This window comes from Eupeodes corollae, chromosome 2, assembly GCF_945859685.1.
Source record: "Eupeodes corollae chromosome 2, idEupCoro1.1, whole genome shotgun sequence".
NCBI lineage: Eukaryota > Metazoa > Arthropoda > Insecta > Diptera > Syrphidae > Eupeodes > Eupeodes corollae.
The window spans coordinates 55,074,400-55,099,417 of NC_079148.1; the positions used below are offsets into that span (position 1 = coordinate 55,074,400).

At 31.0% G+C, this 25,018-nt stretch overlaps 2 protein-coding genes across 2 annotated transcripts; one reads left to right on the top strand and one right to left on the bottom strand.

Annotated features, from left to right (window-relative positions):
- Positions 1 to 11,556: 11,556 nt before the first annotated feature.
- Positions 11,557 to 13,179, bottom strand: LOC129947886 (sepiapterin reductase-like). The gene has a single exon (XM_056058638.1). The coding sequence runs from the start codon at positions 12,453 to 12,455 to the stop codon at positions 11,676 to 11,678; it is 780 nt and encodes a 259-aa protein (XP_055914613.1). The 5' UTR covers positions 12,456 to 13,179; the 3' UTR covers positions 11,557 to 11,675.
- Positions 13,180 to 22,411: 9,232 nt separating this feature from the next.
- Positions 22,412 to 24,675, top strand: LOC129944925 (protein diaphanous homolog 1). Its single transcript, XM_056054584.1, has 4 exons — positions 22,412 to 22,862; positions 22,932 to 23,477; positions 23,796 to 23,878; positions 23,944 to 24,675. Exons 1-4 carry the CDS (start codon positions 22,806 to 22,808, stop codon positions 24,461 to 24,463), a joined length of 1,206 nt encoding a protein of 401 aa, XP_055910559.1. The 5' UTR covers positions 22,412 to 22,805; the 3' UTR covers positions 24,464 to 24,675.
- The last annotated feature ends 343 nt before the right edge of the window (positions 24,676 to 25,018 follow it).

The window sequence follows — 25,018 nt, forward strand, 5'->3', positions numbered from 1 at the left end:
TATAATTTAAATTTGTTTAAAAGTTTGAAAATATTAATAAATTAATTTTAAATAAAGAGGTGCTATTCAAGTGAGCTAAAATATGATTCAAATTTTTTGAGTCACATCACTTTAAAATGTATATAAAAATAACCACTGTAAATATACATTCCTTTCTTTCCCTTTTTTTGCAGAACTTAATAAACTTGATTTAAAAGAAAAAAAAGAGTCATTTTCATTACTTGTTTTAAAGATATTGAGCTTTAAACTCGAATTAAAGGGGGGGTGCTATTCAAGTGAGCGGCACTGTATTATAAAAAATTTAATTCAAGTCTCTAGCGTCATTGGTTCATGAGATATTTAGGGTTAACCAAAATGTTCCCCTTTTTTGTCTTATTATCTGTATAACAAAATTTATTTGAAGTCGATATCTCTTTTGGTTTTTGAGCTATGAACGACAAAAAAATGTTGCGAACGTATGGACGTACGAACTTACGTACACACGCACGTACAGACATCTTTCAGACCTATTACAGTAACTTCCTATGGGAAGTTAAAAAAGCTCCTGTTGATAGCGTTAAATAGTTAAAAACTCGTTGCTTTAATTGTTCTCAAATTTCAAAGATCATTGCCAAATAACTTTCCTAGCAAATTTTTAGTTTCAAACCTATTTCTCAGAATTGTTTTTGAGTTAGTATTCAATTCAGAATTTACAAAAGTGGTAACTCTAGCCAAACCTCAACGATCACTACTTATAAAAGAGTTGTTTACATTACATTTCATTTAACAATTATATGTACATATGTAAGTAAATATTACACAGTGGCGTTATCAAAACTTTATTTTGCAAATGGGTGAAAGTGGGAATAATTTTGTAATATAAAAATACTTTCGCTCAAAAGTTATAAGACGTATTCGTATCAAAAATTGCTAATTCGTTTAAATTTGAAATGAAGCTGAAGTTCGTTTCAACAGAGGTTTTTACTTGCGATAGAAAGGAACTTTATGCAAATATTGCAGGCGTACAAAATTTCAAACTCGAGATTTTAATCAACTATGACATTACGATGGTAGAGAAGTCGACAAAAGTGGGTCCCCCGATTCCGTCCATCTGTCTGCCAGTGTATCCACACTCCTACAGCCTAAACAATTTGGTCGATTTAGTTCAAACTTGGTAATAAAGGTTTTAAGCCGATTCGCGTTAGACATTTTTTGAAAAAATAACAGAACTCTCCATATAAATTTTTTGGCCAAACATTGAAAACTCGAATTTTCTCAAAAACTAACCGATAGCTTTTTATTAAATTTTTTCTTAAGATTCGTTTCTTGACTTGGCTTTTTTCAACAGAAAAATATATTTTGTATTGCTTTAGAGGGTTTCCCTACATAGAACCGTTATTTTGTTTTTAAATTGTCTCAAAAACTAATAAACTAATTTAAATAGTTTATTTTCCGCATCATCTCCTCTTCTGTCATAATTATATTTTTTGATAAAAATGTAAACAATGTATTTTTGATTTAAAAAAAATTAATACAAATATTTTTTTCAAATTCGAGGTCTGGAAAATGGGTCATCTTTTTTTACTAAACTGAAATTCAAAAAGTATTGTAATAAGTTTTAGTAACTGCATACTAAAAATATTTTTTAATACAAAAATTTTACAAACACAGTACATTTTTAAATTTAAATATACGAAAATAGAGAATAGATACATGAGCAAGATCTTGCGACCCAGTCTAGCATTTCATTTGTGTAAGAGTTGCAGACTTTGAAAACTATGAACCGTCGGATGAATGCAAAAATAGCTTAAGTCACAATATTAAAATTTTTCAAGAGAAGGAAAGCTTCTAAAATTAAAGCTGCGAGCGAGTAAAGAAAGTTTTTTCTCATCACATAAAACGAAAAAATGAAACTTTGGACTTAGGTTAGTTGTGCATTCATCCGATGCAATGATGTGAGGAATTTTGAGAAACCGAAATATAGGCTACATATTTTTTTAAGGCCGATGGCCATTTCTTTTTTAAATTTACCCGGTTATATTACTTTTCAACTTTTAAATTATCTGTTTTAAAGAATGCAGATAGCCCAAAGTAACGATCTTTTAAACAAAACAAAATTTGGTCGTGGGCCTTTTACGAGTACTTTTTTTACAGGTATGATGCCTAAGAAGAAAAACCAAAATGCTTAGACTTTAAGTCGATGTTTTATATACTTTTTGTTTTTTTTTAATTCATGTTTTTAACCTATGGATTTAGAATTATTGAAGTTTTTTAAAAATATTTGCAATAATGGAAAATCCAACAGATCCAACACCAATAACAAAAAAGGAATTTAACTTTGTTTTGAAGTCACGTTAGGCTTAAAAGTTTGTTGTCAATGATTCAAAGGTTAGAAATTAATTTTTTTTGCGTGTACTTTTTTTCAAACTCACAAACAAATAGTACGAGAAAAGATGTCAACGAAAATAACGCAAATATTGTCCGTTTATACAAAAAAAATGCATAAAATCATTGATAATTTTCGAGGTCCGCAATTAAAAATCAAGCGAACATCTTCTCCATTACTTAAAAAGTTTCTAGAAGTTACAAAACTTGCAAGAACAACAAATATTCTTTGGATTTTTTATAATGCATTTAATCACCTTTGACCAGATCTTGACTCGAAACAAAAATTCAACAGTCTTCAGTTTAAGAGAGGGGTTAATTTGTGTGCAAATAAAGAGAATTTTTCAATGTACTTACATATGTAGGTCCAATTTTTAAATTTTGAAGGTCGTTAAGAGCACTACAAAAAAGGTATGGGGCATTAAATTCGCATGATTCTGCCCCCAAAATAAAAGAAAAAAGTGGTGTCAAAGCAAGTGTATCTACCGTAAAACGGTTAATTTCTAATGCTACACACTTAAAAAGATTAAAGCTTAAGAAAAAACCACCGCTTAACCCGTCCCGTAAAGAGCAACGCCTTAGTTTCTGTCGTGCTAACATGACATGGAGTAAGGAATGGTACCGTGTTGTTTTCTCTGACGAAAAAAAATTTAATTTAGAGGGGCCTGATGGATTTAACTATTACTTCCATGATTTGCGGAAAAAGGAACATCATTTGGATCGTTTACACAGCCGAGTGGGCGGTGATATGGTTTGGGGAGCCATTACTTATTATGGATTTTTGGAGTTGCAGTTTTTGACTCCTCGTATGAATGCGCAATCATACATTGAGGTACTCGAGGAGGTTTTTCCTTCGATTAAGGAATTGTTTGGTGACTTGTCATGGAAATTGCAGCAGGATAACACACCCATCCACAATGCCAGAGTAGTAAAACTATTTCTAGAGCGCCAAAATGTCTCATTGTTAGATTGGCCACCATATTCGCCAGACCTAAACATTATCGAAAATGTTTGGGGGTGGCTTACTCGAAAAGTATATGAATCTGGGAAACAATATGGTAGTAAAGATGAGCTAAGAGAAGCCATTAAGTGTAGCTGGGCCTCGATTTCACTGTCCTATATCAAAAACTTGTATGATTCCCTACCGAACAGGATGTATGAGGTTATTTATAATCAAGGCGGGACCACCCATTACTAATTTTTTATTCATAAAATTAATGTTAATAATTGTGTTCCTTATAATTTAAATTTGTTTAAAAGTTTGAAAATATTAATAAATTAATTTTAAATAAAGAGGTGCTATTCAAGTGAGCTAAAATATGATTCAAATTTTTTGAGTCACATCACTTTAAAATGTATATAAAAATAACCACTGTAAATATACATTCCTTTCTTTCCCTTTTTTTGCAGAACTTAATAAACTTGATTTAAAAGAAAAAAAAGAGTCATTTTCATTACTTGTTTTAAAGATATTGAGCTTTAAACTCGAATTAAAGGGGGGGTGCTATTCAAGTGAGCGGCACTGTATTATAAAAAATTTAATTCAAGTCTCTAGCGTCATTGGTTCATGAGATATTTAGGGTTAACCAAAATGTTCCCCTTTTTTGTCTTATTATCTGTATAACAAAATTTATTTGAAGTCGATATCTCTTTTGGTTTTTGAGCTATGAACGACAAAAAAATGTTGCGAACGTATGGACGTACGAACTTACGTACACACGCACGTACAGACATCTTTCAGACCTATTACAGTAACTTCCTATGGGAAGTTAAAAAAGCTCCTGTTGATAGCGTTAAATAGTTAAAAACTCGTTGCTTTAATTGTTCTCAAATTTCAAAGATCATTGCCAAATAACTTTCCTAGCAAATTTTTAGTTTCAAACCTATTTCTCAGAATTGTTTTTGAGTTAGTATTCAATTCAGAATTTACAAAAGTGGTAACTCTAGCCAAACCTCAACGATCACTACTTATAAAAGAGTTGTTTACATTACATTTCATTTAACAATTATATGTACATATGTAAGTAAATATTACACAGTGGCGTTATCAAAACTTTATTTTGCAAATGGGTGAAAGTGGGAATAATTTTGTAATATAAAAATACTTTCGCTCAAAAGTTATAAGACGTATTCGTATCAAAAATTGCTAATTCGTTTAAATTTGAAATGAAGCTGAAGTTCGTTTCAACAGAGGTTTTTACTTGCGATAGAAAGGAACTTTATGCAAATATTGCAGGCGTACAAAATTTCAAACTCGAGATTTTAATCAACTATGACATTACGATGGTAGAGAAGTCGACAAAAGTGGGTCCCCCGATTCCGTCCATCTGTCTGCCAGTGTATCCACACTCCTACAGCCTAAACAATTTGGTCGATTTAGTTCAAACTTGGTAATAAAGGTTTTAAGCCGATTCGCGTTAGACATTTTTTGAAAAAATAACAGAACTCTCCATATAAATTTTTTGGCCAAACATTGAAAACTCGAATTTTCTCAAAAACTAACCGATAGCTTTTTATTAAATTTTTTCTTAAGATTCGTTTCTTGACTTGGCTTTTTTCAACAGAAAAATATATTTTGTATTGCTTTAGAGGGTTTCCCTACATAGAACCGTTATTTTGTTTTTAAATTGTCTCAAAAACTAATAAACTAATTTAAATAGTTTATTTTCCGCATCATCTCCTCTTCTGTCATAATTATATTTTTTGATAAAAATGTAAACAATGTATTTTTGATTTAAAAAAAATTAATACAAATATTTTTTTCAAATTCGAGGTCTGGAAAATGGGTCATCTTTTTTTACTAAACTGAAATTCAAAAAGTATTGTAATAAGTTTTAGTAACTGCATACTAAAAATATTTTTTAATACAAAAATTTTACAAACACAGTACATTTTTAAATTTAAATATACGAAAATAGAGAATAGATACATGAGCAAGATCTTGCGACCCAGTCTAGCATTTCATTTGTGTAAGAGTTGCAGACTTTGAAAACTATGAACCGTCGGATGAATGCAAAAATAGCTTAAGTCACAATATTAAAATTTTTCAAGAGAAGGAAAGCTTCTAAAATTAAAGCTGCGAGCGAGTAAAGAAAGTTTTTTCTCATCACATAAAACGAAAAAATGAAACTTTGGACTTAGGTTAGTTGTGCATTCATCCGATGCAATGATGTGAGGAATTTTGAGAAACCGAAATATAGGCTACATATTTTTTTAAGGCCGATGGCCATTTCTTTTTTAAATTTACCCGGTTATATTACTTTTCAACTTTTAAATTATCTGTTTTAAAGAATGCAGATAGCCCAAAGTAACGATCTTTTAAACAAAACAAAATTTGGTCGTGGGCCTTTTACGAGTACTTTTTTTACAGGTATGATGCCTAAGAAGAAAAACCAAAATGCTTAGACTTTAAGTCGATGTTTTATATACTTTTTGTTTTTTTTTAATTCATGTTTTTAACCTATGGATTTAGAATTATTGAAGTTTTTTAAAAATATTTGCAATAATGGAAAATCCAACAGATCCAACACCAATAACAAAAAAGGAATTTAACTTTGTTTTGAAGTCACGTTAGGCTTAAAAGTTTGTTGTCAATGATTCAAAGGTTAGAAATTAATTTTTTTTGCGTGTACTTTTTTTCAAACTCACAAACAAATAGTACGAGAAAAGATGTCAACGAAAATAACGCAAATATTGTCCGTTTATACAAAAAAAATGCATAAAATCATTGATAATTTTCGAGGTCCGCAATTAAAAATCAAGCGAACATCTTCTCCATTACTTAAAAAGTTTCTAGAAGTTACAAAACTTGCAAGAACAACAAATATTCTTTGGATTTTTTATAATGCATTTAATCACCTTTGACCAGATCTTGACTCGAAACAAAAATTCAACAGTCTTCAGTTTAAGAGAGGGGTTAATTTGTGTGCAAATAAAGAGAATTTTTCAATGTACTTACATATGTAGGTCCAATTTTTAAATTTTGAAGGTCGTTAAGAGCACTACAAAAAAGGTATGGGGCATTAAATTCGCATGATTCTGCCCCCAAAATAAAAGAAAAAAGTGGTGTCAAAGCAAGTGTATCTACCGTAAAACGGTTAATTTCTAATGCTACACACTTAAAAAGATTAAAGCTTAAGAAAAAACCACCGCTTAACCCGTCCCGTAAAGAGCAACGCCTTAGTTTCTGTCGTGCTAACATGACATGGAGTAAGGAATGGTACCGTGTTGTTTTCTCTGACGAAAAAAAATTTAATTTAGAGGGGCCTGATGGATTTAACTATTACTTCCATGATTTGCGGAAAAAGGAACATCATTTGGATCGTTTACACAGCCGAGTGGGCGGTGATATGGTTTGGGGAGCCATTACTTATTATGGATTTTTGGAGTTGCAGTTTTTGACTCCTCGTATGAATGCGCAATCATACATTGAGGTACTCGAGGAGGTTTTTCCTTCGATTAAGGAATTGTTTGGTGACTTGTCATGGAAATTGCAGCAGGATAACACACCCATCCACAATGCCAGAGTAGTAAAACTATTTCTAGAGCGCCAAAATGTCTCATTGTTAGATTGGCCACCATATTCGCCAGACCTAAACATTATCGAAAATGTTTGGGGGTGGCTTACTCGAAAAGTATATGAATCTGGGAAACAATATGGTAGTAAAGATGAGCTAAGAGAAGCCATTAAGTGTAGCTGGGCCTCGATTTCACTGTCCTATATCAAAAACTTGTATGATTCCCTACCGAACAGGATGTATGAGGTTATTTATAATCAAGGCGGGACCACCCATTACTAATTTTTTATTCATAAAATTAATGTTAATAATTGTGTTCCTTATAATTTAAATTTGTTTAAAAGTTTGAAAATATTAATAAATTAATTTTAAATAAAGAGGTGCTATTCAAGTGAGCTAAAATATGATTCAAATTTTTTGAGTCACATCACTTTAAAATGTATATAAAAATAACCACTGTAAATATACATTCCTTTCTTTCCCTTTTTTTGCAGAACTTAATAAACTTGATTTAAAAGAAAAAAAAGAGTCATTTTCATTACTTGTTTTAAAGATATTGAGCTTTAAACTCGAATTAAAGGGGGGGTGCTATTCAAGTGAGCGGCACTGTATTATAAAAAATTTAATTCAAGTCTCTAGCGTCATTGGTTCATGAGATATTTAGGGTTAACCAAAATGTTCCCCTTTTTTGTCTTATTATCTGTATAACAAAATTTATTTGAAGTCGATATCTCTTTTGGTTTTTGAGCTATGAACGACAAAAAAATGTTGCGAACGTATGGACGTACGAACTTACGTACACACGCACGTACAGACATCTTTCAGACCTATTACAGTAACTTCCTATGGGAAGTTAAAAAAGCTCCTGTTGATAGCGTTAAATAGTTAAAAACTCGTTGCTTTAATTGTTCTCAAATTTCAAAGATCATTGCCAAATAACTTTCCTAGCAAATTTTTAGTTTCAAACCTATTTCTCAGAATTGTTTTTGAGTTAGTATTCAATTCAGAATTTACAAAAGTGGTAACTCTAGCCAAACCTCAACGATCACTACTTATAAAAGAGTTGTTTACATTACATTTCATTTAACAATTATATGTACATATGTAAGTAAATATTACACAGTGGCGTTATCAAAACTTTATTTTGCAAATGGGTGAAAGTGGGAATAATTTTGTAATATAAAAATACTTTCGCTCAAAAGTTATAAGACGTATTCGTATCAAAAATTGCTAATTCGTTTAAATTTGAAATGAAGCTGAAGTTCGTTTCAACAGAGGTTTTTACTTGCGATAGAAAGGAACTTTATGCAAATATTGCAGGCGTACAAAATTTCAAACTCGAGATTTTAATCAACTATGACATTACGATGGTAGAGAAGTCGACAAAAGTGGGTCCCCCGATTCCGTCCATCTGTCTGCCAGTGTATCCACACTCCTACAGCCTAAACAATTTGGTCGATTTAGTTCAAACTTGGTAATAAAGGTTTTAAGCCGATTCGCGTTAGACATTTTTTGAAAAAATAACAGAACTCTCCATATAAATTTTTTGGCCAAACATTGAAAACTCGAATTTTCTCAAAAACTAACCGATAGCTTTTTATTAAATTTTTTCTTAAGATTCGTTTCTTGACTTGGCTTTTTTCAACAGAAAAATATATTTTGTATTGCTTTAGAGGGTTTCCCTACATAGAACCGTTATTTTGTTTTTAAATTGTCTCAAAAACTAATAAACTAATTTAAATAGTTTATTTTCCGCATCATCTCCTCTTCTGTCATAATTATATTTTTTGATAAAAATGTAAACAATGTATTTTTGATTTAAAAAAAATTAATACAAATATTTTTTTCAAATTCGAGGTCTGGAAAATGGGTCATCTTTTTTTACTAAACTGAAATTCAAAAAGTATTGTAATAAGTTTTAGTAACTGCATACTAAAAATATTTTTTAATACAAAAATTTTACAAACACAGTACATTTTTAAATTTAAATATACGAAAATAGAGAATAGATACATGAGCAAGATCTTGCGACCCAGTCTAGCATTTCATTTGTGTAAGAGTTGCAGACTTTGAAAACTATGAACCGTCGGATGAATGCAAAAATAGCTTAAGTCACAATATTAAAATTTTTCAAGAGAAGGAAAGCTTCTAAAATTAAAGCTGCGAGCGAGTAAAGAAAGTTTTTTCTCATCACATAAAACGAAAAAATGAAACTTTGGACTTAGGTTAGTTGTGCATTCATCCGATGCAATGATGTGAGGAATTTTGAGAAACCGAAATATAGGCTACATATTTTTTTAAGGCCGATGGCCATTTCTTTTTTAAATTTACCCGGTTATATTACTTTTCAACTTTTAAATTATCTGTTTTAAAGAATGCAGATAGCCCAAAGTAACGATCTTTTAAACAAAACAAAATTTGGTCGTGGGCCTTTTACGAGTACTTTTTTTACAGGTATGATGCCTAAGAAGAAAAACCAAAATGCTTAGACTTTAAGTCGATGTTTTATATACTTTTTGTTTTTTTTTTAATTCATGTTTTTAACCTATGGATTTAGAATTATTGAAGTTTTTTAAAAATATTTGCAATAATGGAAAATCCAACAGATCCAACACCAATAACAAAAAAGGAATTTAACTTTGTTTTGAAGTCACGTTAGGCTTAAAAGTTTGTTGTCAATGATTCAAAGGTTAGAAATTAATTTTTTTTGCGTGTACTTTTTTTCAAACTCACAAACAAATAGTACGAGAAAAGATGTCAACGAAAATAACGCAAATATTGTCCGTTTATACAAAAAAAATGCATAAAATCATTGATAATTTTCGAGGTCCGCAATTAAAAATCAAGCGAACATCTTCTCCATTACTTAAAAAGTTTCTAGAAGTTACAAAACTTGCAAGAACAACAAATATTCTTTGGATTTTTTATAATGCATTTAATCACCTTTGACCAGATCTTGACTCGAAACAAAAATTCAACAGTCTTCAGTTTAAGAGAGGGGTTAATTTGTGTGCAAATAAAGAGAATTTTTCAATGTACTTACATATGTAGGTCCAATTTTTAAATTTTGAAGGTCGTTAAGAGCACTACAAAAAAGGTATGGGGCATTATATCCAAATAAAAAAAAGATACAAAAAAAACATTTTTTTTCACAATATGAATTCTACATCATGAATATCGCTTTTATATGCACAAATAAATTTGCTCGTTGTTATTTTCGCTAACATTTCTTTGTATTATCAACAACTATAAATCTTTGGAAATTACTTTTCAAAAGATTGACACACACTGATAGCTTCCATTCCATTCTGTCTGTCGATTAGTCTTACTTAAAAGGTTTGTTAAATTTTCGTGTTTTGTTAAACAAATTAACAGTTTAATCTTTCTAAAAAATTGAAAACAATATTTTGCATATTATTAAATAGTTTGATTTAAAAATCTATTTTTGTTGACGAGATTTTTAGTCGAAACCCAATTTTTGCCAATTTTAGTAAAGTTTTAAAGTTTTTATTTCTTTTATAAAAGTAAATACTGATTGGAATTTTTTAAGAAAAATTATCAGAACCTAACACAAACTTTTACCAATTTTGTAGAATTTAATGTTTATGAAAAAATTAATCGTTGGATTTTTATAACAAATTTACTGAATGTTGAAAACAATATTTTCTATAAGATGACATTAATTTGAAGCCAATATTTTAAATTTTTAAGAAGATGTTTAAGTCGAAAATCAGTTTTTACCAACTTTTAGTAATTTTTTTTATAGAAAAAACTATAAATTCGATTTTTCTCTAAATCTTACCAGATTTCAAAATCGTTATTCTTCGTTGCATATAATTATTTTCGAGATAAATTAATTTTGTATTCGTATAATTTTTGTCAGTTTTTTTTTTTTATTTATAAAAACCCGTTAATTGATTTTTTTGTAAAAAATATACTAGTTTGGTATCGATACATAATACTATAATATAAAACTTAATTGAAGCTTTAGATATATAGGTTTAACCAGAAGTTTCACTTTTTTTAGTAATTGCTATGGTAAAAAAACAACTCAATTTTGTTCAGAATACTTTTTGCTTTTTCTGCATTATTATCTGTAGAACAACAGTTATTTTAAGTCGATATCTCCACTTGTTCTTAAGAAATAGACGACGAATAAAGCTTCCCCAACGTATATACGTATACGTACGCACGCACTAAAAATCTTTTATTTGGACTCCTATGGGAAGTTAAATATATCCCATCTACATGAACGTTAAATGTGATATGTTAACCTTTTTTGTGCACAATAACAAGAACTATACCACTATTCTAAAGATTTTTCTGGCCTCGAAATTGCCTTTTTCCGATAGGTTTTTATGGCCTTAATTAGCTTTAAAATTAATTATTATTGTAATACATCTAATAATTCATTGTAACACGGTTCAAAACATTCTATGGCTAGACAATTATTATTTTTTATTTTTATAAAAATAATAACAATCTAAATTTTAATATTCTGAGTTCTTATTTTAACTTGGTTGGAAATACTATTAAAATTAAAGCTCGCGCTTATAAACTAAACAAAATTTCCCGCACAAAGTGAATCAGTCATAAAAGTCCGATACAATATAGAACACCAGAGTTCAAGGAAAAAATAACTGTACGAAAACACCAACGAAAAAAGAAGTTCGCATAAAAATAAATTATTTTATTAATTAATTCAGCTAAATTTAAATTGTCCACCGCCATCGTCAATGGAACATTTTTATAATACAAACTATTGTTATTAAAATTATTATTTGTTAAACTCAGTCAATTGGTGTAGAAGTCAATGTCGTGTCCTGAGCTAAATTTGGATGATTCCAATGTGTCGATTAGCTTGTGGACAGTTTCCAATGGCTTAACATATGGCCTCTTTGCTTTCATCGTCAATTTAATCGAATTCACTTCATTGATGTTATTATTTGGATCAATTTGAGAGTTAGCCTCGAAAGACTCCAAGAATCCCGGGCGGTAATTGAGAACTGTCACTTTTTCTTCAGCAGCAGCCATTGCACGGAAGTACATGTCGCGGGCCTTCTTCGCTGAACATTTGAGTTTTTCATATACGAAGGGTACAATTGGAGCACTTGGTGTGAGATTCACCACCAACTTGTCGGTGTCCTTAAATGTGTTCAAAAAGGCCTGGTTTATGCCGACTGTAGCATTCAGACTTATCTGAACGTGATTTAACCACGATTCACTGTCATTCGGTTCACTTATAACATCTGTTGAAATCGCTCCTTCGTTGTGAATGATGAAAGCCAGCTCGAAGTCATCACGGTTCAAATCCTTCAAAATGTCGTCGAATTGATTTTGGAAGAATTCTGCACTGCTCAGGTTCCAGTCGACTTTGCAGCAAACGACGTTCAACTGATTTTGTAGCGAGCAAATGGCAGCTTTTGTACGGGCCAAATCTGGCTGAGAATCTTCGAAGAGAACCACTACCGATCCCGGCATGAATTTTTTGGAAAATTCAATGGCCGTGATTTTGCCCAGCTCGTTCGTAATTCCACTCATAACAAAGAAACACCGTTTGTTTAAATTAATCATATTGTCGAATTTGGTTTTGAACTTTTCTCAGACGAATCGCGATCAAACTTTATTCTTAATTTGTTGCTAGAACTGTTCCGACTGTTGCTGTCGAATGTCGAAAACAATGTGCGATTGGATTAAGAATCGATTCAGGGTTGATGCTACTTATATAGTCACCTGATTATGTTTTAATTTATTGTGGTGAGCGACTTGATAACGCAGATGAGAAAGCAAATAGCAAAATAAGCTTGTGCCTGTGCGGTATGGCGGCGCGACGACGATAGCAAGAGTGAAATAGTTTTCAATTGAAAATATATTTGCGTGACAGAGAGAGGTTGCCATATACAAAGGAAGGGTGCAATTTGTTTTCAGCCAAAACGGAGATTGTAATCTGCATGGGTTTTTGAAGATTAGAGCAACGAACGTTTAGACGTTTCGACACACGCGGGCGGTAGCAATTAAATGAACGTTGATCTTAGATAGAAGGCTATAGGCAAAAGGGGGTGTTTTATTGATAGATTGCGAAGCAATTTGCCAGAGATCTTTGTCTTTGCGGAAACGTTGATTTTTTTGTTTTTGTTAATTTACGACAATGTTGTCTTATTCTAGGCAATTTCAAAATTCTAAGTAAATATGTGTTTAAATATATTATATAAATGTACAATTGTAGGTAGGTAACTGTTGAAAAAAAAAATATTTTATTAATGATTAAGATAACATGTTTCTAATCAGAGGCATGGCTTGTATTGGGTTTGCATCGTGATAATTGTTATAGAAATTCCTTGACAAAAAAAAATTATTGTGTTAAAATAATTATAATGATGTAGTGCTGTTGAATAAAATGAAAAAAGTTTAAATAAAATTTAACAATTCAACTTTATTTATAGTATTGGTTGTTAAGATTTTGGGTTTCAAGAAGATTGCTTCTCATACAAGTCAAGTTTTGATATTCAAAACTTTAAGACCAATGCGCACGGTATCTCCTCTTTAATCCTTCCCTATTTCCCTAAGCCTCTCACTGTGTTTAAGCTTTAAACATGCTAAGGGTATTAACAACCCCCTAAAAGCCCGTAAATTATAAAAAAAGGTATTTGTAAGGTTCGGACTTGAAAGAAAGCTACCCAAAAACTCCCTTCCAATTAAGTCCACTTTATAGGAAAACTGACTGAAAACTTAGCCAAGAAAAATCTTTCTTATGGTTTTTTTATTGAAATAAATCAATTAAATTTGTATTCACATCTGTCAAAATAGAAAGTTCACCTGTTTTTGCATTCGATGGGAAAAATATATGGATTAATTTTGCGAGCCACACTGATAACTTCCCATCCCGTCTGCGTCTGTCGATTTGTCTTGCTTAAAAATTGTTAGTTGAATTATCCTTAAAAAATTACCAACAATAGTTTAGTTTGAAAATCTAATTTTGTTATCTATGTATGTACATAATGTTTACATACATATGTAGATTTTTAGTCAAAAACAAATTTTTACCAATTAGCATTTCTTAAATTTTTACAAATTGGATGAACGAAATTAATTTGAGAGATACCAAGAACCGAACATCAACTTTTACCCTTTTACCATATTTGCGTACTATTTCTTGTAGATTTTATTTTTGTATGAAAAAAAACGGACTATTGGACTTTTAGAAACAAACTGTTGAACATCGAAAACAATATTTTCTGTGAAATAAAAAAGTTTGAAGAGAATATTTTTAATTTTTGAAAAGCTATTTGAGTCGAAAGTACATTTTTACCAAGTTTTTGTATTGTTTTTTTGTTAGGATTTTAGTTTTTGTAAAAAAACTGTCAATTCGATTTTTCTTAAAATTTTACTTATGGTTGACAACAACATTTTTTAAAAGATAAAAGTAGTGTAAGGCCGATATCTCAAAGTTTTGAAGATTTTTGAGTTGAAAATCAATTTTTACCAACTTTTGTTAAATTTTCATTTAAGTTTTTATTTTTTGTAAAATAAACTGTCAATTCGATTTCTCTTAAAATTTTACTGAATGTTGACAACAATATTTTTTAAAAGATAAAAGTAGTTTAAAGCCAATATCTCAAAGTTTGGAAAAGATATTTGAGTCGAAAATCAATTTTAACAAACTTTTATAAATTTTTTGGTTTAGGTTTTTATTTTTTGTAAAAAAAAAAACTATCAATTAGATTTTTCTTAAAATTGTTGCGAATGTTGAAAATAATATTTCTTATAAGTTTAAATAAGTTTGAAGCCTTAATCTCAAGTTTCTGAAAAGATATTTGAGTCAACATTCAGTTTTTACCAACTTTGAGTAATGTTTTTTTAGGTTTTTATTTTTTATACAAAAAAATGTCAATTCAATTTTTCTTAAAATTTCACCAGATGTTGAAAACGTTATTTTCTTTGCACAAAATTGTTTTGGTGATAAAATTATTTTGTATTCGTAAAATTTTCGAGGTGACACATTTGTTTCCATTTGTTTTTGATTTATAAAAAAACAGGAGAATTTCATATATTAGATTATACAGTCCCTGGCCGTATTATTAGATGTACTGAAGTATTTGCACATTATATTATTCGCAATATTTTTAACGTTCAAGAATCGATGTTTGGTTACATTTTTATGCAAGATGGAGAGATGGAGCTCCATCCCACACAGTCCGGTCCATAAAAACTTATTTGAGGGAAGAAAGCATCCCTAGATTGGACTTTCCGGGAAACAGCCTGATATGAGCCTAATTGAAAACGTGTTGGAGCTGATGAAGAGGAAAATAATTCACATGTGGAATCACCACCCACAAATGCAGAAAACAGTCAAATCATGCATTGACAGTATGCCGCGCATAATTGAGGCTATTATTAAGGCAAAAGGAGGTTCAACAAATAATTTAAAAAATAGCAACAACAAAAACTGAAAATATTAATTTCAAAAAAATTCTTTAAATCTGTTGCTTTATTTCTGAGAAGAAGTTCATATTCTGCATATAAAATAATTTAAATGCGTTACAATATTTTTAAAATAGCAGGGAATTAAGATTTTGCATAAAATCTAAAGTGCGTCTAATAATATGGCCAGAGACTGTATATATTCAATTTTTAATTGCTTACTTATATATGTACGTTTTACATTTCAATTTTGTAAAACAAAACAATGATGACCCATTTTCAAGACATCGAATTTCGAAAAAAAAACACATTTGATATTTTTTTTAAATCAAAGCTAAAAACAATGACGATTTTCATCATCTAATATTATTGAGACAGTGTTCTGAAAAACATTATTAAAAACGGTTGATTAGTTCTTGAGAAAACAAAATAACTGTTTTAAATAAAAATACCTGATGGTGACATACCCGTAGTCCTTAAAAAGATGATTTTTTGTTTTGATTTAAAAACGTATGTAAATCATGTCTGTCAAATTTAAAAATCGTACCAAATAATATTTATACGAAGGTATTCCACAAGATCTTAAAGTTCATTGGGATAGATCTTTACTTTTTTATTTCACCAAAGAAATAATTCAGGAAACATTGCTTGAAAAACTTTTCTGTAATGTTTTCCATTTCCAGATGATTTCAAAAACGTTTTCGTTTTTTGGTCTGAACACACCTTTATAATAAGCAGTTATGAAAAAAAATATAGCACTCTGATAATTGCAGAATGGCACTTTTGGTCTCCTACCGCTTTTCAACTTTTGTGATTCCAATATTTTGAATACTCGTTTATTGTAGTTTTCAAAGTTTAGAACAGTGTAAATACACTGTTACCCCACATTAGAAAAAAACAATGGCCCACGCAACATAATGTGAACGATCATTATTTCGAGTTAAAATGTTTTTACTTTTCAATTTTGGTAAGGATTTTGATTGGGGATTTATGTTATTGAAATGGTTTATCTATTAAGCAGTTTCAAAAGTATAGAGCTGGAATTCGACATCTGTCACACTAAGTTGTTAAACCTTTTTTTCAGTTGAAAGTTTGACATTTACGAAAGTGTATTGCTTAGCTATCACACAATACATACAAATTGGTAAAAACTTGTTAGCTTTAGTACTGCTTAGAAGATATATCTATACATAATTAAGGTCTGAAAAAAACAGAGTGAAGCTCCGCAAGAAGCTAAAACGATAACTGTGTAAACATAAAAACTTTTTAAAAAAAAACTTTATTTAATGGGCAAAGACGTATGGAATCGATGGAACACAAAACTTAAAATAAATTTGTCCATTTATATAATAAATAAATCATAGAAATTTGAGGTTCAGCTTTTAGTTAAATGATTGTATTGGTTCTGATTTGTCAAATTGAAAATTTTGACATTTCACGAAGTTTCAAGGTTCCTAGAGTCGAAATAAAAGAACTTTTCGAAAGATGTCTGTGCGTGCGTATACGTCCGTACATTAGCGACATTTTTTTCGTCATTCATAGCTCAATAACAAGAAGAGATATCGGCTTCAAATAAATTTTGTTATACAGATAATAATGCAGAAAGATGCAGAAAGGGCTCTCAAAAAAAAATTTGTGGGTGATATTTTTTACCATAGCAGTTTAAAAAAGGTGAACATTTTGGCTAACAATAAATATATCATGGAGCAATACTTGGAGACTTGAATTAAACTTTAGATAATATATTGTAACGTGATACCAAACCAATAAACGGTTTTTTTATAAATCAAAAACAAATGAAAAAAATGTGTAACGTCGAAATTTTACGAATACAAAATGATTTTATCACCAACACAATTTTTGTGCAAAAAAAATAACGTTTTCAACATCTGTTGAAATTTTAAGAAAAATTGAATTGACAGTTTTTTGTATAAAAATAAAAACCTAAAAAAACATTACCCAAAGTTGGTAAAAACTGAATTTCGACTCAAATATCTTTTTAAAAATTTTAGATATTGGCTTTACACTACTTTTATCTTTTAAAAAATGTTGTTGTCAACATTCAGTAAAATTTTGAGAAAAATCGAATTGATAGTTTTTTTTTTACAAAAAACCTAACAAAAAAACAATACTAAAACTTGGTAAAAATGTACTTTCGACTAAAATAGCTTTTCAAAAATTAAAAATATTGTCTTCAAACTTTTTTTATTTCACAGAAAATATTGTTTTCGAAATTCAACAATTTTTTTTTTCTAAAAGTCCAATAGTCCGTTTTTTTCATAAAAAAATAAAATCTACAAGAAATAGTACGCAAATTTGGTAAAAGTTGATGTTCGGTTCTTGATATCTCTCAAATTAATTTCGTTCATCCAATTTGTAAAAATTTAAGAAATGTTAATTGGTAAAAATTTGTTTTTGACTAAAAATCTATTTAATAAAACTAGATTTTCAAACTATCCACTTCTTTATATGAAAAATATTGTTGGTAATTTTAAATTTTTTAAGAATAATTCAACTAACGACTTTTTGTCACCGCTTACAGTGCTCTATAACTAACTAAAGCATCTTGCACATGAGCTACGAACTGCGAACTTTGGATGTTCGCATATTTTGACTTTCCTTTCACATGAGCTTTAATTCTATTCGCAGACAGCGATGAATTGTCAATTTATAATTACCCTTTTTTATAAATAGAACAAGAGTGGTATATTTTTGAGGTTAAGTTGGGCGCGAACAATTTATTCGTCGCAGTGTGGATGGTATGTGGAACGGGAATAGAGTTTGACAATTCGTAGCAAACACACTGCAATTCGTTACTAACAAATTGTTTTTACAAAATTGTCTTATTATAGAGAACAAAATGCAAATTTTATTATCCTAACATAAGTGTGAATTGGTTTCTTATAATTAAAATGTGTTTTTGTTTGAAATTGACTTTTTGAAATGTTCCATTCGTTTATTCGTTGTTCTCTCTCATGTGCAAGGCTCTTAACTATAAATCTCCTATTTATATACCACACCCTTACACGCTTAAGCATTATTCACCAACGAATGAACGAATATTCGTCGATTTCAACATTTCTTTCACATAAGAGTTTTTAATTCGTCGTAAATATTTTTTTTAAGGAGCCAGCATAACACCATTCACCACCGAAACCAAATCAAGAATGACTTTTTTAGGTTAAGTACGCGCGATTATTTTATTCGTTGGGAGTGTGGATAATGTGGAACGCGAATAAAGTTTGACAGTTCGTATCAACTAGAATTTTTTTCACGACGAATACATTTGTTTTCTTAAATTTATTAATATATGATATTGAAAAGTAAAATTGTGCATCATAAATCAACTAGAAACTATATTGCTATCATTTTGTTAAGAATTTGTGTGGAAATATGTCTTTCAGTTTTCATAATAATTCATACTACGTTCGTTGGTCGCGCTCATGTGAATGCTGCTTTACAATAAGTTATTTATTTTTAGCAAAATATTTTCTAGAAATTATTTATATGACAAAACAGCTAGTATGCATATATATAATATGATATATAAAATTTTTTTGAAAAATTAAGTTTTTTTTGAGAAATAAAATGGTATTTAAATTTTCTTAATTAATTTCCTGCAACTTGAAATACAGGAAATGTTTTTAACAGACTCTTTGGATACATGAGCAAGTTCATGTAACCCATACTTTCATTTTGTTATAATAACAGCAGTAAAGAGTATATTTTTGATTTTATTTGCTAATGCTAATTTTGTTTTTAAAAAACAGTCAACTAGGCTAAATATAATACAATTAAAAATAATTACTATATTGTATTTGATTAAAATATGTAAATATTTTGTGCTTATCATAAAATCTGCGATTTAGCTGAAGTGTAAATAGTAATGAATAAAAGTAATAAACTCTTATGTATGTTATTTTGTTTTCTATTTCTTTTTATCTTTCAATAAATCATGGAAAAAAAACTTAAATATAATTATTTCTGAGTATTCTAGGACAAGAGTAGTGGTTTCGTAAAACCGAAATAAAATATATTTCTTAATACTCTATTAAACTTAATATTGCACACAAATAAATTATTTGAAGTAATTTTTCAAATTTAAGCATTTTAGAATTGCTATTCCAATTTATATAAAAAGAGGTTGATAAAAATAAATACTTTCAACACCTTTTAACTAATGAGAATTTGATACATGTAAAATTTCTAGTTTTATTAGTGGTTAACTTGGGCGCTTTGTGTATACTTTTATATAGTTGTAAACTTTTTGAATTCTTAGTCCCTGTTTGCAGAAAAGTTTATAATTCTTGTTTAATAAAATTACACCAATATTTGATACATTAACCATTCTTAACCATAATTAACTGAATTCTCTGTCAATGTTAAAAATGCTGAATTCATTTCAATAGATCTAAAAAGAAGTTTAAAGCGCAACTTTAACTTTTCCCACTTGTAGGTTTACTTTATGTTCAAAACAAAAAAAGTGACAAATAATAACAGTTATTAATTTTATATTATATATATTATTTATTTTTACCCGCACATTTTAATAAAGTTAACTTTTGTTACATTGTGTTTGTATTTCGACACGTGTAGCTTATCTTTAAACATCAAAGCCCAAGGAATTAAACAGTTAAAATTGGTGTGGATTATAAGTCCAAAATTGTAGTTGATTAAACATTTGCAAACTAGGGCCTAACTAATGCTTTTTGCAAGGGACACATTTCATGTATTTTAAACTTTAAACTATGTGGGTGATGCCTGTGTCCAAAATAGGAGAATGTTTTAATTTATGGTATGAAGAAAAATGTTCATAGTTAAAATTATCGAAATAATTGTTCCATTAATTATTCTTGTATAGTTGAAAAACAAAATATGTTCATCTGAAATTGATTTTAATAATGAGATTTTTGTTAAGTTAGTTTTGAGGAAAAAGTCGAAGGTGTTAAGAGTTTTAAAGTGTTCAAAACAAATTCGTACAGATGTCAATAGAATCAAAATAATGTCTTAGTAATAATAATTTTATTCATCACTTAGAAATACAGAAAAAACCTGAGCAAAGACCAAGATGAAGATGTCGAAGTACTTCTCAAGGGAGATCATACCCATGATAAGAAAACGTCTATCTTTTTTTTTTATAATAAACGCAAACTCAAACGGGAGAGAGGGGTTGAAAGGAGATGTCGGTGCACATTGGATTTGAATTCCAGAATATTGCAATGGCTGGAAAAGACAGAGTGTGGCAAGGCATTCCACATTCGGATAGTACGGCTAAGGAACGAATCTCTGTACTTGACAGTACTTACGACCGAAGTTGGGCTGGAGGGTATACTGATGAGCACTCCTAGAAGTGCGAGTATTACGGTTGAATTATTTACTGGGTATTTCTCTAGAGCATAAGCCATTAATATAACGGTAAAAGAGGGTGAGACAAGAAACATTTCGACGATGTTCAAGTGACGCAAATGATTTTATGATGGTAATATCTCCAATCAATCTAAATGCTATACGTTCAATACTATCCAAGAGGCTTAAGTAAGTTGCAGGAACAATAGCCCACATATGGGAATTATACTCAAGCTTTGGACGTATATAAGTCTTGTTAATAACAGCCAGATCAGAGGGGGAGAAATACTTCTTGCATCACCTTAGAAAACCCAAACATCTTGCGACATCGCGTATGTGATCGTTCCACAAAAGGTGGTTGGTGATACACAATATCAAGATGTTCAGTTTCCTCAATGCAAGTGCCATTTATGGATAATGGTAAGTGGGGTATATTTCGCTTTAACGATACAAGACAGCATTGGGTTTTCGAAGCATTAAATTCCACACGGTTTCTTATTCCCCACTGTACAATGCTGTTTAGGTCGGAATTTAATGAGCTTATCATATTTTGTCGTTGCAATTCCACATCCGAAGAAGAGGGGTGTGAATCTGAAAACGAATATGAAAAGCTAAGAGTACTATCGTCAGCGAATCTTTCTGACTAATCAATAAAGAAATAGCTTAAAAACGTTTGGTTCTAAGTTTTGCACAAGAAACAGTTTTTGAAAACAATGGGATAAAATTGACAGAAACATAAATATACAAAAAAAATACAGAGGAAGAAGGAAATGTTTTTGAAAACCTTTAGAACGGTGTTAATAAATATTTTAAAACCATTTTTGGATGGAGTAGTACTCGTGGCATTATGGTTAGTGCCTAGGATTGTCATACCTCAAGTCCTAGGTCCAATCACTGCAAAAATTAAATTTTTTAAACGGTTACTGCCTCTTGCGAGGAATTGACAAATCATGCAAGAGTAAATCTTGTCATGAAAACTGCTTTCTCTAATAAACCGTTCGGATTCGGCTTAAAACTGTAGGTCCCCTCCATTCCTGGCAACATTACTCGCACACAAGAATGGTTGTAAGTCACTAGGCGCTAGTTGTCAATGGACTGTTGAGCCACCTAATTTATTTTATTTTAACTCCTAATTGAGTAAAATTTAAGTGCATTGACTATTGAAAGTTCTGTTTCCAATTACAATAAATAAGCCAAAAGGAGCAAAATTGTATCGCTTAAATAAACACCCCATCGCAATGGAATACAAACTTTTTAAAATAAATATTACAAATTACACTTGATTACGAGCAACAGGTCATGATACCAAATCTTTTAATCAATGTTCAAAACTACAAAATTCTTAAAAATCATGTGAAGTTATCTCAGAAACTTCAATAAACTGCTAATGAAAATAAGTTTATCATTAAAGTAACTATAAATACCAAAATTATAAATATTAATCTTAATCTTTATCACATAATTTTTTGCCCCAAGACCGGAAATTATATTATTCACGAAAATATTTTTTACATTTTCCGTATTGTTTACGGAAATTATTTTACTCACACCTTTAGCGACACTCCACGCTTAATGCGTAAAGCGTGTGAAACACTTTTCCACATATCGAACAAACATTACCTGACAAAATGCTAGAACAGAAAAAGAACACCAAAATGAAAAAGACTGCGCAATTATAGAAAAGCACAAAAGAAAAGTCATGTTCTTTTTACATATGCTCGAGAATGAAGACATGTGCTTCCCATTAACTCCCACCATCATATTAAAAGGAAAAACACAAAAACAAAATTTCCAAAGAAATCAGCGAATGAAAGAAAAAGAAAAAAGAAAAGAAAACTTGAACATTGATTTTTCCTTTAATTCGTTACAAAGCGGCTTGAACACAAAAAGCAAGCACCAAGGTCAATCCATAACCTTGAATTCGAAATCAAATGATTCAATCACACCAACTCACACACACACTTATAAACACATGCACCAGTTAACGGAAAACATCAAATTGTCACATCTCAAGAATCAAATTGAAAAACGATAGATTAATATAAAAACAGAAGATTGTTTGTAAATGCAACCAGAAGATCAGTAAAACCTTCGTGGAGTGTGTGGATTTCTAATTTTCCAGCTCGGAGACAACAGACAACAAAATTCAAGCCCAAGATGAGATTGAGACTCATACTATTAGGAGCTGTGGTGTGTCTAGCTTTAGTTGATAGGGTAAGGATTTTTAATAGAAGTCCCATAGTACGTTACTCTATATTAATTGTTTTTTCTGTTTCCCTAAAGGCTGCTGCACAGTGCTTATGTGCGTCGAAAGGATTGGATTATTGCTCATGCGGTGCTGCACCCCCACCCCTGCGACCTGTGCCGAAGACAATACCAAGACTCCCTTTGCCGAAGTTTCCACCAATAGGAGATAGTTGTTGGTGTGGAAAACAGCTGGTCGAACCGGCAAAACCTCCAAAACCAACGTGCAAAGTATGTGACACGTTTGAATGGCTTAGTACACTTAAAACACTAGTTGCAAAAAAGGTCCTTAATGCCGCAATTGAGGTTAAGAAAAAGTGCATCGGGCATTTGCAGAAGAAGCTTAATACATACGAACAACTTGCTGCACTGTCTGCAGTTGCACCACCTCCAGTCCCACTTGCACCGGCATTGCCCGCTGAGGCTCCATTGCCTGCTCTACCTACATTGCCTGCATTACCTGCATTGCCTGCTTTGCCCGCACTGCCTAAATTACCGTTCGCTTTGCTTCCAGCACCACCAGTGCCTCCACCAACACCTGCTTTGCCAGCTTATTCTTATTGTAATTGTGGCTCATGCCTCACCTAAGCCATCACTTTGAATTCGTAGCGACCGAAACAATTTAAGATTAGTAAACGCGAAAACTAGAGTATACTTTTAGGATTACACATTTAAGTTATTTTATTCATCATTTTTGTATTATTGGAAAACACAACCACATCCACACCCACTCACACACACACAAAACACAACATCAGCAACAACTAAAACAACATTATGGTAATTAAAATTATTTAAAGCTTTGCACATGACTTCTTGAGACCGAAAACAAATCGAAATCGTAGGTCTTACATTTTTCTATAAAGTTAGACTAAGTTACGAATCGTTTCATTTCTCTTACAGCCTCCAGCTCCACCCTGCAAATGTACCTGTGACTGTGCGCCAGCCCTTCCTTCCCGAGCTGCTACATGTTTTGATGCAATGTTGTAAGAACAAATTTAGTTCATAAAATCTTAAGCCAAAATTAACTTGGACGAATTGACCTTTTCAGACCAAAAGCACCACCTGCAGCGTATGTACGACCACCAGGAGTTCCAGCAGATCCTCTTAGTATCAGCATGGCCTTGACTGCGAGTAAAAATTTCGCTGTACCCGAAGCTAAGCTCAGTTATGGACCAGTGGCAACACCTTTAAATGCCATCCAAAGAATCTACTTTTCGAATATCCCCGAGGAGAAGCTTTATGCTCTGAACGCCCAAATTATCGAAAAGAAGAAAACATTCCCAGCTCCAACAAAAGCTGAGCTTCTAGCTGAGGCATTAGAAGAGGCCGAAGAGGAAGAAGCTGCAGTTCCCGCTCCTGCTCCGTACTTGTCCTATGCCGATCTTGGCTACGGTCCAGCTGTTATAAAGAAACCATTGTTCCTGCGACTTACTCCACAACCGGGCTTAGCATTGGCAGCTGCTGTACAAAAGCCTGTTCTTGCTGGTTGTGGTTATGTGCCGGGCAAAGTAGCACCTGCTGCCGGATACCTTGAACAACCTTTAGAATATGGAGCGCAATGCTTATAAGGTTTAGCATTTAGGATATAGAATAGGAATCTTTATTAAACTTTTGTGCACAGAAGGTTAGATACACAGTTTTGGGAAAGAGCATGTGTTTCTAAAAATGATTTAAGTTATTTACTGACCATGGTTGTTGTTGATGTGTTTTAGTTAGTTATAAGGAAAACTTTAAATAAACATACACAAAATAAAAATGTTTTTAAACGAGAAAATATTTCGAATTTCCAACTTTGGGTTTTTATTAACTAAGGAGCTGTGGATATTGTATAGGACACAAATTTAAAATATCCAGCTTTCCACATCAATTTCAGAAGTTCAAGATTTGCGGGCCTATTGTGCTATTCATCGGGGGGAATTTTACTTGAATTTACTAATCATTATTTTGCTATTCATTCGAAGTGAATCTGTGTCCATATGTCGGTAACGTCGGTAATTCTGCGCGGTATTCTTCTATTCACGTGAAATCATTATTTGATGTCTGGTTTGTTAATTTTTGTAAGCAAAATGTAAGTGAAAACTAATTTATTGCTAAATTTGGAATATTTGTTTTATAAATAAAAG

Excerpts from the sequence above, each read along its gene's own strand:
- LOC129947886 (XM_056058638.1), bottom strand. The coding sequence starts at position 12,455 with ATGATTAATTTAAACAAACGGTGTTTCTTTGTTATGAGTGGAATTACG.
- LOC129944925 (XM_056054584.1), top strand. The coding sequence starts at position 22,806 with ATGAGATTGAGACTCATACTATTAGGAGCTGTGGTGTGTCTAGCTTTA. Across the intron at positions 23,478-23,795 it reads ATTGTGGCTCATGCCTCACC|CCTCCAGCTCCACCCTGCAA; the intron begins TAAGCCATCACT and ends TTTCTCTTACAG. Across the intron at positions 23,879-23,943 it reads ACATGTTTTGATGCAATGTT|ACCAAAAGCACCACCTGCAG; the intron begins GTAAGAACAAAT and ends TGACCTTTTCAG.